General features: G+C 44.7%; 1 protein-coding gene across 1 annotated transcript in view; it reads right to left on the bottom strand.

Moving 5' to 3' along the window:
• Positions 1 to 13,473, bottom strand: part of CACNA2D3 (calcium voltage-gated channel auxiliary subunit alpha2delta 3) — an 863,383-nt gene that overhangs the window by 525,968 nt on the left and 323,942 nt on the right. The window contains exon 5 of the mRNA XM_030307036.1: positions 8,132 to 8,294. Coding sequence (XP_030162896.1) covers positions 8,132 to 8,294 — 163 coding nt within the window. The remainder of the gene's footprint in view (positions 1 to 8,131; positions 8,295 to 13,473) is intronic.

The following is a 13,473-nucleotide window of genomic DNA, read 5'->3' as shown; positions in this document are numbered from 1 at the left end:
AGATGATTACCACAGTAAGTTTAGCTAACATCTGACTTTTCGTGCGCCTTGATTCCTTACACTAGTATTTGCACGTTTGAGTAATGGGGCACCTCCTCCAGACATTATAGGTTTGTCTTGGCAGACTCAGTTCTTCAGCAGTCAGCCCAATGGGGGTTTCTGGGTGTGACTGCTGGGAATGTGTTTGGGCAGGTGGGACCTGCTATTATGGTCTCTTTTCAGGAAAGGCAACTGCGAGAGCTCTGAGGACAGGGGTGGGGGTGTGCCTGGGTGGCATTGTTGGCCCGGTCCCCCACCCGAGTGACTCTGCAGGAAGGGCGCTGTGCTGGCCTGGATTCTCTGGTCAGGCTTCCGAGACGGGTGGGCCTGGGCGCTATGTTCAATGTTAGGTGGGACTATGAATTAGCTTCCCTGCCCTGGCAGGGTGTCAGGCCACGGCCCAGGGCTTGGACAGCTCATTGTTTGGGGGCCCGAGTCAGGCCCGAGTGTGCACCGATTTCCCTGGTTAGGGGAGGCCACCGGTTTTGCTCTGCAGACGGGGGAAGCCGTGGCCTATGCTCTGTGTTCAGAGTGCCACTGTCTGTAGGGCCGCTGAATGGGCTCTGCAGCAACCCCTGTGCTCTGTTAGGTTCCCGGGTCAGACAGGCTGAAGGCTCATTTCAGGGAAGGTCACGGCCACAGAGTAGACTCCCTGCCTGCCAGAGGCCGGGGGAGGAGCAGCTCTTAACCCAGCAAAGGGCTTGTTGTCCTAGCTCGGGTCAGCTCGCAGCCCAGTTCCCTGGCTGAACGGGGCCACGGGCCTTGCTCCGTCTGCTCTTCCCTCAGCCTGAGTGCCCCTGGGCCACACAGCTTCCAGGCGTGGTGCCAGCCCTCTAGTCAGGAGGGGCCTCCACGGTGGGCGCGGCTGTGTCTCAGCCCCCTTGCCTGGGTGGGAGGTGGGGCACAATCCAGCCTCCTCTCAATTTCCCAACAGGCTCTCAAGATAGGAGGGGCCAGGAGCTCAACCTCAGCCTTGGCTATGCATCAGCCTTCTTGCCTGAGCACAGCACGGAAGCCCGCATGCCCAGTGCTGGCTGTGCCCTGGGGGCGAGGGGGGTCAGCTCTGCCATCCTGCCTCTTGCACACGGCTGCCAGGAGTTGTGGCCCGCCCTTCTGGTCACATGGGACCGCAGCAGCTGGGGCTGTGACTCAGCACCTTGCATGAGTGGGGGCAAACTGGTCTCTGGACCACCCCAGAGCCCACCCCACCAAGATCTCTGGTCAGAGTCCGCCCCTGACTCGGTTGTGCAGAGGAGGAGAGCCGCCGGCTGGGGTCACCGCTTGGGCACTGCGGGCGGGAACTCGGTCCACCGAGACCCACGTGCTGGTTGTTGCCAGCCCCTCCCCCTTCTTCATCACAGTCTGATCCCCCGCGTCTGGGCCCCGAAGATTCCCCTGCAGTCCCCGTAGTGTGAGATCAGGGTAGGGGCTCCCCCAAAGTGACCCACGATGCTGGGGAAGGTTGGTTGTCACCCCTGGGCTTTCCTTTCCAACCGGTAGGAACCGGAGGCTCTGGGGGATCTTCCTTGGGGTGGTCCTGCACTGGCCCGGGGGAGGGGAACGGGGTGCACGTGGAACTGCTCCTCTTACCCCCTAACGCTGTCTGTCTTGGTCTCTGTGGTGCGGGGGTGCTTCCGCTTCACCCCCGCGTTCTGGGTTTCTCTCAGTGGTGTCTTGTTGGTGAGTAGATGTTGGCCGTTCTCACGAGGGGAGCAAAGTCAGGAAAAACCTATATCGCTGTCTTGGTGATGTCACTTTTAACACAGCTCTTTAAAAGGTTCATGAGCCTTCCTGCACATCAAATGGCTCTTAGAAAACATTTAAATGATTTCCGTGTAAACAAATCAGAAACATATGGATTAAATCTCCCTTAAAATATACACATGTAATTAAGGGGAGAAGTGCTTGGCAAAGCGTGTTTTGCGATTTATCAAACTCAACATGTGAAAGACAGGTTGTGACATCTGACAAATCCAAACCCAGCAGTCCTGCTCATCCGTACAGCAGCAAGCATACTCTGCTTCCAAGCCAGGGACCCAAGTCCCCCTCACCAGACCTCTGTTCTTCCCTGGGCTTTTTAGAAGAACCTACTGGGTTGTAGCAGACAGACTGAATCCTTGGGTTCTGCCATGTTGGCTATGGGTCTCACTTTCCTTAGGCCTGTTTCATTTTCAGGGGTTGGACACTCTCCCCCGCCCCAACACGAGTACGTGCGCGCGCACACACACACACACACACACGCACACACACACACAGGAGAGCTGTGCAACCCAGTCCACTTGACCAGACACCCTGCCAGGGAAACCAAGAAGAAGAAAAGGTAGCCTAGGTCATGCCCCTCTCCCTCCTCTGCCAGGCAGACCACCTCTCTCTGCTATCTCCCCCTTTGTATCCTAAGCCAACAGTTGGAGCCTTTGTACTTCTTAGGCCAAAAATGTTTGCAGGGCTGATATGCAAAAGCTACCTGGGTCAGCAGCTCACCCCAGCTCACGTGGGAACTCAAGTCATTGAAATCATTAGGCTGTGTGTCATGGAAGAAAGAGAGAGGAGGGCTGGCCAGAGAGTGGCCAGAGACAAGACTCAGGAGAAGGGTCTGGGGTATCACTACCGTGAGGACTTGTGCCCTGGCAATGCCCAGGGAGAGTTAGAGCTTCAGAGGAAGGCTGGTGATAGGCCTAGGGCTGAGGTTCTCAGCCTGAGCAAAAATTCCTATATCCTAAGGTGGCCAGGAAGTAACTGAGCCCCAGACAGGGGACCCTGGGGAACCAGGTCCTTACTTTCTCAGAGCTCATGCCCAGAGAGGCATCAGAGGAAGCTGGACCCCTCATCAGAATGTCGAGGTCCACCCTGGCATGAGCCTTCCTACCTGTGTGACCTGGAGCAAGTCACGGGGCTTCTCTGACCCTTCGTTTCTTCATCTGAAACACAGACACGAGAACACCGCCTCAGTGCCCTCATGGGGCTGAAGAGGGAAGAAAACAAGGCCAAGGTGCTAAAATGACGCAAAAGTTTAAACAGATTAAGTTCTAAGATTTGCATTTTTATCCAGGCTAAAACTGCCAAGAAAGAAGCTGTGACCTCTGCCTCTCTGTTGCCTGGTCTAAAAATACTCGGAAGCTATAGGCTTCGTTCCCTCCCTGCTGACCCCCCAGTCGAATCATAGAGTCATGTGTGTTTAATGTTATCTATGGGCACATACTGAACCCGTCACCTTTTCTATTCCACGGTTATCTTCTGGCTTTCCTCTGACTCAGAGGCAGCGCCATTGTTTCACAGTGATGGAAGGAAGGAGGGAAGTGTGGGAGCAGAATGGGACAAGGAAGGTGAAAACTCTCAGACTGACAGCCAAAACCCCAAAACAACCCAGCATCATGGAACTGCCCATTTGTGTTCTTCCACAGCTATGACAGAAGATGTAAGCAGAGGCTTACAGTCCAAATTCTGGTCTATATCCCGGTCTTGGGTTCCAAGCCCTTGAGAAAAATGGCTCCCAGTCTACCAGCCCAGGCACCGAGGTGGTGGGAGGTCCAGACAGGACACAATGAAAATGCCTGGTTCTAACCCTGCCTCCGCCTAAAGGTCCTCCTCTCTTAACCATAATTGCGGTGAGAATTGAACAAACTCATATGGTCACAATAATAGCAGAGTGCATTGGCCTTCGTCAAGTACCAGGCTCCCTGACAGGCCACATGCTTTACCTGTGCTATCTGACTGCAGCCCCATGACATGGGTTGTACTTTCCAGCCAGCAGGTGACAGGAGCCAACATCAGTGGGTGAGCCACTCCTCCCCAACCCACATGGGCATTGCTGTTGCCATGCTCCCAGTACTTCCATAAGGTTAGGATTGTTATTCCACTTGCTGTATAGCTAAGGATGCTGAGGATCGAGGAGAAGAGAAACTAGCCCAAGCTTGTGTACCAGGCAGTCACCATGCACCAAGCATCCTTCTAAATGTTTAACTCGCACCACAACCCCCTGAAGCAGGTCACTGGGATTATCATCTCCAATTTAAGTTTGAGGAAAATGATGCACAGATACTTTATGCAGTCACAGGGGCACTGGTGGGGCAAATCAGTGCAGGAGCCTCACCAGGCTGGCTCTGGGTGTGGCTGACCCCTGGCCACCCTCCTTCCCCACCATTTTCCAAGTCTTATTCTCTAGCTCTCTTGGAGAGTCTGTTGAGTGACCCAATGTCCTTTCAAAAGGTTTCTTTTCCATTTAAATCAGCTAGGATATGTTTCTGCTGCTTGTGAACACCATGGGAACACTACAACCAGGGTTGACTTCTCACAGCCCAGGAGGCATGGGCACTGGTATCTCCCAGCTGATCCCACATCTCTAGAAAACCCAACAAGCAAGAAGCATGCTGTTTAGGGCAAAGTGGGGCACCAGGCTGAACCAGCAGGGTGCCCCACCCTCAGAGAACTCCAAGTGGAAAAGGAAAAAAAGTATGCAATGCACTCCTGGGACAAAACAATGCTAAAACCAAGGAATAAACCCAAGTCACGTAATCAAAGAGTGAATGAAAGGTTTACTGAACTGGTTTTGAGAAGAACATTTGCGTAAGGAGGAAAGAGGAGGCAGGGATGACAGAAATGGAGTGAAACAGGGCATCATGGAAGAAAGACAAAGGTATACTCCATGAACTCTCACCTGGGTGCACAGAGGTACAAGTTGGAATAAAAGGGCAGGTTGAGAGCAGAGTTTTTCTTTCATACACACATATATAAACACACATACACGAACTATACACATGCCCACATGCACATATGTAGGCATGCGTACATGCACATGTGTGCATGTGTGTGCGTGTGAATTTTACACCATTTCATCCCAAAGAGGACTTAAAAAAGAATTCGGTTTTATCTGAATCTACTGTCAGACCATCAGTGGTCCTCAAACAAGCATCCTGCCCCATGCTTTACTCGTCCAGGCAGCGGAGTTTCCATGGCTCCAGAGGCATGGGCAGCCATTCTTCAAAGAAGTGTCATGGGCAGCAAGATGCACAGGCTGGGGGTGCCAGAGAAGCCACTGAGCAAACCTCTACTGAAGAAGGTTAGTGAAGAAGCTGCTGCATAGGGCACCACAAGGATCCTAAGACACATTTCTAAAGACTTGGAATGTGGCTCTTTGAATTCTCATGGCTTGCCCATGTGCCATGCACTCTGATGCCCCAGTCTCTCACAGTGCCTGTAAGAAAGGCACCTGGAGCAAGGGCATATGCTGACCTGGGTGAACGGCCTGGTTGCAAGGCCCAGCCAAAGAGGCGGAGAGCAGACTGCGACAAGCAGGTAGTGTTTACCAGCTGTGTTCAGCTGTGACAAGAAGTTATGCCAAGAGCACAGCACACAGCAGCTCGTAGGCAAGTATCAAACCACCCTGCTATAAGCCCACTCGGTTATGTCCAAGCTGCCCAGAAAGCAGACCCTGTACCGGTTTCCTCTGTCAGGGCAAGATTTCTAACCTAGGAATGTCACAGCCAGTCAGCGACCAAGCTCTGAGCACGTGCCCCACGTACATGTCATCAATAACTAGATCTAAACTGGCAAGCCCTCTTAACATGAAATACATTTCTGCAGCTTGAAAAGAAAAAAAGACTGTTTGAGGCTGGTTTGAATTAGGTGGAATGGAGACAGGAATTTTCCTAAAGTCCCTTCCTCTCCCCCTTGGGCCGCTAGCTACTCACTGCTTGGCAGAGACAAGATCCAGTGCCTGGCTGACCTCAGTCCGTGACCCCACGACCTAGCTGGGGGACCAGTGAGTCTGGGTAGGGGTGGTAGGCAGGCCCTACAAGGGCTGCTGAGGTTGACTTTAAATATTATTACCTACTTCCATGGCTCAAGTGATCTATTAAGATTCTGCCTAACAAGTCTCGTAGCCCTGATTCTGCAGCTTGTGTGATCAATGGCAGTGCTGGTCCCTTATGTGTTGCTGCCATCGAAAGGTACAATTATGCCTTTAAAGCTCAAGGTGCAATTAAACCTCTATAATGGTGCTAATGGCTCGAGCAACCTTGAAGCAGCTGCCATATTTTAAAAGATCATTCTGAATTGTTTTATGCCTGAAATTGCTCTGTAAAATCTTGTTAATTTTTCATCTTCAGTTGAGAATGTATTTAATGCTGAGAGGATGGCTTTCTTCCAGCCACACTGCACAGAAGGGGGTTTCCTTCCTCAGCTAACGGGATCACCCTGGAGGACTAGGACGAGGTCCTCAACCACTGGACGAGGTTGAGCTCAGCCCTCTAAGGAGGCTTAGACTCTAAGGGATCTGTCCTAGGGAAGAGTCCAAAGTAAAGATTAGGTCACAGGATATAGTCCAGCCCAGAGCCCACTAGGGACAGTTCAGCCCAGCATCACTGTCTCTAAGAGAGACAGAGAAAGACAAACATGTGGCTGCCCACACGAGCACATGGTCAGGTTCCGTCTTGGAGCTCCCACTGCCCCCAGATGCCTGTAACTGTAGCCAGCAGGTGACACACACAGCGTTCTAATGATCTCATTACCTATCCATTTCCCCCAAATAAACTATGACCCCCTAGAGGGAGGGGCTCTGTCTGGTTCACCATGGAGTCCCCAATAAATGTCAGAGCAGTTAATAGATGGGATACCGCCTCCTCTGAATTTTAAGGATGGGCAGTAGGTAAACCAGGAAGGGAGCCATTAGTAGCACGGCCACAAAAGACAAGCACGAGAGGAATGTTTCAGGCATTGAGTTAGAAATTCTTTAATCACTGACCAAGTTCTTCAAACAGTGATCTAGAATAATTTAGAAATGCGATTTATATTCACGGTACTTCCCGACAACAACAAGAGCAGCTCAGATGCACTGAGCACTTTCCATGAGTAAGTCTCGTCGCGAAGGCTGTAGACACATCATTCCATATCCTCACAACAACCCCCAGAAGGGAGGTGATATCCTTGTCCCTATTTTACAGAAAGGGAAACCAAGGCTTGGGAAGGCACAATTACCTGCTTAGGATCACAGAGCTGACAAGAGGAAGAGTGGGACTCAAACCCAGAGCCCTTCTCTTGACCACTGCCCTCTGGATATGACACTGAAATTGGGTGGGTGGTGGAATCCGGCCCCCAATGTTTTAGAAAGCTCGGCGGCAGACAATGGGGCAGATTTTTACTTTGAAGATGCCATGGCTCTCTGACTTACTTTTCCAGGAGGATGGCTCTTTTTGTAGGAGCCTTCCAGGCCTGAGAACGCAGAGCAAAATCCTACTCACTAAAGGTGAGGATGAGGAAGGCAACATCCTGAACTTAACCGCATTATTATGAGATGGACACAATTATTATCCACATCCTAGATATGTGGAAACTAAGATCTAAAAAGACAAGATGGTGCACCCAAGGTCACAGTCAGTAAGCGATGGATGCAGGACCAACCAGAGGCAGTCTGAGGCCAGAGCCCTGTCTTTGGACATTATAATCTCAGGTTCCACAGGCAGATGGGAATTTGGGGGAAAGAACTGTAGAGTCTATGTGAAGGCTGGATTTGAGCAGATTCTATATTCAAACCTGAAAACAAAGTCCATTCTACCTTGTATTCTAGGCAAAGACCACAGCTGATCCTGTCACAACCCCAGGGGCTTCTGATCCACTAAAGCATTATAAGAAATGGAAGAGAAGAGAGAAAGACTACACCTGGGGTCAGTGAACTACAGCCTGCAGGTCAAACCCAGCCATCTGTTTTTGTAGATAAAAAGTCTGACTGGAACACGGCCATATCCGCTGATTTATGTCGTGTCTACAGCCGCTTTGGTGACAGAACTGCAGAGCTGGGTAGCTGCAACAGAGACTCTATGGCTCACAAAGCCTAAGTTAGTTACTATCTGGCCCTTTACAGGAAAGGTTTGCCAGCCCCTGGATTCCACGTTAGACTGCTCGACGCACACACCAGCTGGGGAAACAGTGAGCCATCTCCAGGCACAACAGGCATGCACACCTCACCTATCCAGCTCCTGCTGACACGGCCAGCTTGTAGTTGTGTTTTTCATAAAACCCAATACCCAAACCAGCCAGGGCTGTCCCTCACAAGCCCTGCCCTTCACCCTCTAAAAGGAGCCGCAGCGGTGAGCCTTACCTTTGTTGTACATGTTCGTTGGCACCTGGACGTCACTCAGACTGATGTTCACAGGCAAATTATTAAAATGGTCATTTGGGGCTAAGATGAATTCCTTCCCCAGCTCCAAAAAATTCCCATCTTTGTCCCTTTCGTTTATCAGCACAGCATTGAAGTATTCATACTGAAAGAGAAAGTCAAAAGGCATTACTTGTGGCTTAGGGCATAAGGCTGTGAACTCAGACAGACGTGGGCACAGGTTGCGGGCGGTCCCCTACACGCATGGATCCTGCTCTGGTCACACTATCTCTCTTAGTCTTCCCTAATGTCTATGGCTGCTTTTGCACAGATATGATAGCGCCATATAAATATTCCCGATGTCATAAAATATTCTTAGAAAACCTTACTGCAAGGAGCTGCACAGTACTTTTTTATATGACTATAGAGAAAACTGCCCTAAAAATATTTTAATTCTTTAAAGTTCAAAGATAGACCCTGCCCTTATGCAGCCTACATTTAAGTTGAAGGAGACGTGAAGTCAACAAAAAGTAAGTAAACCTATAGTCTGTCAGGTAACCAGACTTGCTACAGACTGGGCAAGGGGGAGAGCAGTAGCAGAAGGGCTGTGTGTTTATATACGGTGTTCAGGAAAGGTCTCAGTGCCGTGGTGACACTCACGCAAAGACTGACGGACAGGAGGAACAGGTTGTGTGGGCACCTGGAGGGAAGCACCCCAGGCAGAGGAGAGATCCCAGGCAATGAGTGGCCCTTGGATGGGAGTGTGCTAGTATGTTGTATACATGGCTGTCTCATCATCAACATAGTCACCGTCACTATCAGCATCATCTAACGTATACAGAATGCTTACTTTGTGGCAGACATTATTCTAAGTGCTTTTCACATGCTAACTCATTCAATTCTCCTAACAACTCTATGAAGTAGGTTTTGTGAGTATTCCCACTTCACCAATGAAGAAACTAAAGTAGAAAGAACTGACATATCCTGTCAAAGATTACACACCTGATGAGCAGAGCCAGAATTCAAACACAGGCACTCTACTTCCAGAGTCTGTGCTCTTACCTACTGAGCAGTATTCCAAGATGGTAGGTATGGCTGGAATTATGACAGAGAATTTGAAACAACTATGATTAATGGGGCACCTGAGTGGCTCAGTCAGTTAAGTGTCTGACTTCGGCTCAGGTCATGATCTCATAGTTCGTGGGTTCGAGCCCCGTGTTGGGCACTGTGCTGACAGCTCAGAGCCTGGAGCCTGCTTCGAATTCTGTGTCTCCCTCTCTCTCTGCCCCTCCCCCACTTGTTCTCTCTCTCTCTCTCTCTCTCTCTCTCTCTCAAAAATAAATAAACATTTAAAAAAAAAACCAACTATGATTAATATGCTAAAGGCACTAATGGAAAACGTAGAAAATAGGTAAGAACAGATGGATAATCTAAGTAGAGAGATGGATATTCTAAGATAAGTGAATAGGATTTATGGATAAGTGAAATGAATGACAGCAGTGTTATAGGAACAGGAGCAAGAAGCTGGGAATACTGGTAGTTAAAAGCTACCTATAGTACCCATGAAGTAATACAAGATTATTTAAAAGTGGACTTGAATTAGCTGTAAATGTGTATTGCAAAATATCAGGCAACCACTAAAATAATATTCAAAGGAAGTATAATTTGTATGTTAAGAGAGAAGAAATACTAATTCATATAAGACGCTCAATTAAATTGAAAACAGGAAATCAACAGGCAAACAATCAAAGAAGGCAAAAAAAAAGTAGAAGACAGAAAATGAGAGAGAAGCAGATGAACAAATAGAAAACAGTTACAAATATGGTACATATTAATCCAACTATATTGATAATCACTTTAAATGTGAATGGTCTAAATGCACTAATTAAGATGCAGAGACTGCTAAGAGTAGATGAAAACACAAGACCCAACTATATGCTATCTACAAAAAACCCACCCTATACATAAAGAACAGACTGAGTAGAAGTAAAGAGACAGAGAAAGATATACCATGCTAATACTAATCAAAAGAAAGCCAGAGTAGACATATTAATTTCAGACAAAGCAGACTTCAAAGCAAGGATATTACCAGGGAAAAAGATGGGCATTACATAATGATAAAGGGATCAATTCTCCAAGAAAACATAACAATTCTCAATAGTATAGACCTAACAACAGTGTGTTAAAATATGTGAGGTAAAAACTGACAGAACCACAAAAAGAAATAAATGAATTCACAATGATATTGAATACTTCAACACCCCTCTTATCAGTAACTGACAAACCCATCAAGCAGGAAATTGGTAAGGATATAGTTAAACTGAACAGACCCATCAAGGAGATCTAATTGACATGTATAGAATACTTCATCCAGCAACAATAGATTACACATTCTTCTCAAGCTCACAGGGAACAATCACCAAGATAGATCCCATTCTGGGCCATAAAACACACTTTAACAAATTTAAAAGTACTGGAATCACACAATGTCTGCTTCTATATTATACTGGAATTAAACTAGACATCAAAAACAGAAGGATAGCTGGACAAATCCCAAAATATTTGGAGATTATGGAACATAATTCTAAGTAATACACAGGTCAAAAAAAAAGTTTCAAGAAATTTTAAACTGAATAAAAATTAAAATACAACTTACTAAATTTGTGAAATGCAGTAAGAGCTTAAAAGAACATTCACAGCATTGAACACATGTGTTAGAAAAGAAAAATAATCATCTAACCTTTTACTTCAGGAAACTAGAAAAAGGCGAGCAAATTAAATCCAAAACAACCAAAAGAAAAGAAATAATTTTGTTTTATTTGCAGAACAGAAGTCAATGAAATTGAAAACAGGAAATCAATAGAGAAAATGAATAAAATCAAAGGTTGCTTCTTTGAAAAGATTCCTTACAGTGAAAAGATATAAAGCAAAATCAGCCAAGAGAAGAGACTAACTACAGGGGGCAAAGTCCAGAGGAATCCACATTCAGGTTTTCAAGAGTTCTCTCCTGGTGCAATCACATAAGATGCACTAATTCTTCCAGTGCTGAGCTGTGACAAACATCTGAAATGCTGCTCACCGGGGAGGCTTGATAAGACTCAGTGCTAAGGACATTTATTGCGGGGTGGTCATGTAGCAACACTATTTACCAACATAACTTCACTGAATTTATAGAACTCTACACCTAATAACTGCAGAGCACATATTTTTTTACCAGATCACACACTGGGCTGCCAAACAAGTCTCAGTAAATTTAAAATGAATGAAATCCACATATTATGTTATCTGGTAATAATGGGCTAATTTTAGAAGATGATATATGATAGTGATATGAAAAATATCAATGATACCTAAGAAAAGATGGTGTCTAGAAAAACCCCAAAGATTTGGGAATTAAACAGCACACTACTTCATAATACATGTGTTGAGGAAGAAAATGACATGGGAAACTGGAAAATAGTTTAAAACAAACAATGAAAAAATATCAATATTTGTGAGATATAGCTAAAACATAGTTTAGAGAAAAATTTACAGATTTAAAAGATTATAGAACAGAAGAAAACTTTAAGATGAATAGTCTAAGATACTCCTGTAAAAAGAAAAAGAAGAAATGAAACTCAATGTTCAAAGAAGGAATAAAATAACAGAGATAAAAGGAGAAACCACAAAATGGAAAAAAAATAACGAAAAAACACCAATGATATCAACCGTTGGTTTTTTAAAATGATTAATGAAAATTTTAAACCCTAGCTATATTGATGAAGAAAAATGTAAGAAAGTATAAAATACCAGTAGCAGGAATAAAAGAGGAAACACTATAATAGATCCTACAGATAATGAAATAAGGAAATATTACAAACCAATTTATGCAAATATTTGGTAACTTGAGTTAAATGTCAATTCCTTGAAAAACAGAAACTACCAAAACTGACACAAGAAGAAATATAAAATATAACTGGCTCTATATATACACAAAAATGTAAATTCACAATTACTAGCCAAGCTAATATAAACAGCTCCAGGTTCAGATGCCTTAAATGATGAATTCTATCAAATATGTAGGGAAAAAATAGAAACTATCTGATATACACTCAGAAAATTAGAGGAGGGAATACTTCCCAACTTATTTAATGAGGGCAGAATAACCCTGACACCAAATCAGACATGAATATTTGAAAAACTGTATTACACACCAATATTTCTCATTAACCTAGATGTAAAAATTCTAACACAATATGGAATCAAATCCAACTACAATTAAAAGGATAATACATCATGACTAAATTATATTTATCCCAGGAATTTATGGTTGGTTTATTTGAAAAATCAATCAACACAGTTCACCACATGAACAGAATAAAGAAGAAAAAATTGCATGACCACATAAATGCAGAAAAAGCATTTGAAAGAATTCAACTTTTGCTTATCCTAAAAACTCTTAGGAAATTTGAAATAGCATAAAATGTCCTCAACCTAATAAAGAGCGTCTTAAAAAAAAAACCTACAGCTAACATTATATTTATGATGAAACACTGAATATTTTCCCCCCAAAATCAGGAACAAGGCAAGGATGGGTTACTACATCTATGTAACAGTGTACTGGTGGTCCTGGCAACTGCAGTAAGATGAATGAATGAATGAATGAATGCCATAGGAATTGGAAAGGAAAAAACTGTCTTTATTTGTGGACATGATTGTCTATGTAGAAAACCCTAAGGAATCCACATAATCTACTACAACTAGTGAGTTTTAGCAAGGCCACAGGATAGGAAATTAACAGACCAAAATCAATTGTATTTCAATATACTAACAAAGAACAAATGGAAATTGAAATTCAAAAAACAATAACATTTACAATACCATAAAAAGCATTTAAAAATTAAATATAAATCTTTTAAATTATGTGCAATACCTGTATACTAAAAGTTACAAAATATTGCTGTGAGAAATTTTAAAAGGTTTAAATAGATGGAAAGAGATGCCTTACTTAAGGATTAGAAAACTTGGTATTAAGATGTTAATTCTTTCCAAATTGATCTAAAAATTCAATGAAATCACAATCAAAATCTCAGTGGTCTTTTTCTAGGAGTTTCCAGGTTAATTCTAAATTTTATAGAGAAATGAAAGGGATCTAGAATATCAAAAACAATTTTGAAAAAGAAGAAAAAATCCAAAGAGTCACATTTCCTGATGTTAAGTCTTACTATAAACCTAATTAATCAAAACAGTGTGGTATTGGCATTAGAATAGACAAACAGATCAATGGAACACAGTCCAGAAATAAAGCTGTACACATACAGTCAACTGAGTTTCAATAACGGTACCTACATTATTAAATGGGGAAA

The sequence above is a fragment of the Lynx canadensis genome, chromosome A2, assembly GCF_007474595.2.
Source record: "Lynx canadensis isolate LIC74 chromosome A2, mLynCan4.pri.v2, whole genome shotgun sequence".
Lineage (NCBI taxonomy): Eukaryota > Metazoa > Chordata > Mammalia > Carnivora > Felidae > Lynx > Lynx canadensis.
Note: the sequence above shows the minus strand (reverse complement) of the source record. Positions and strands in the feature narration are given on the sequence as shown.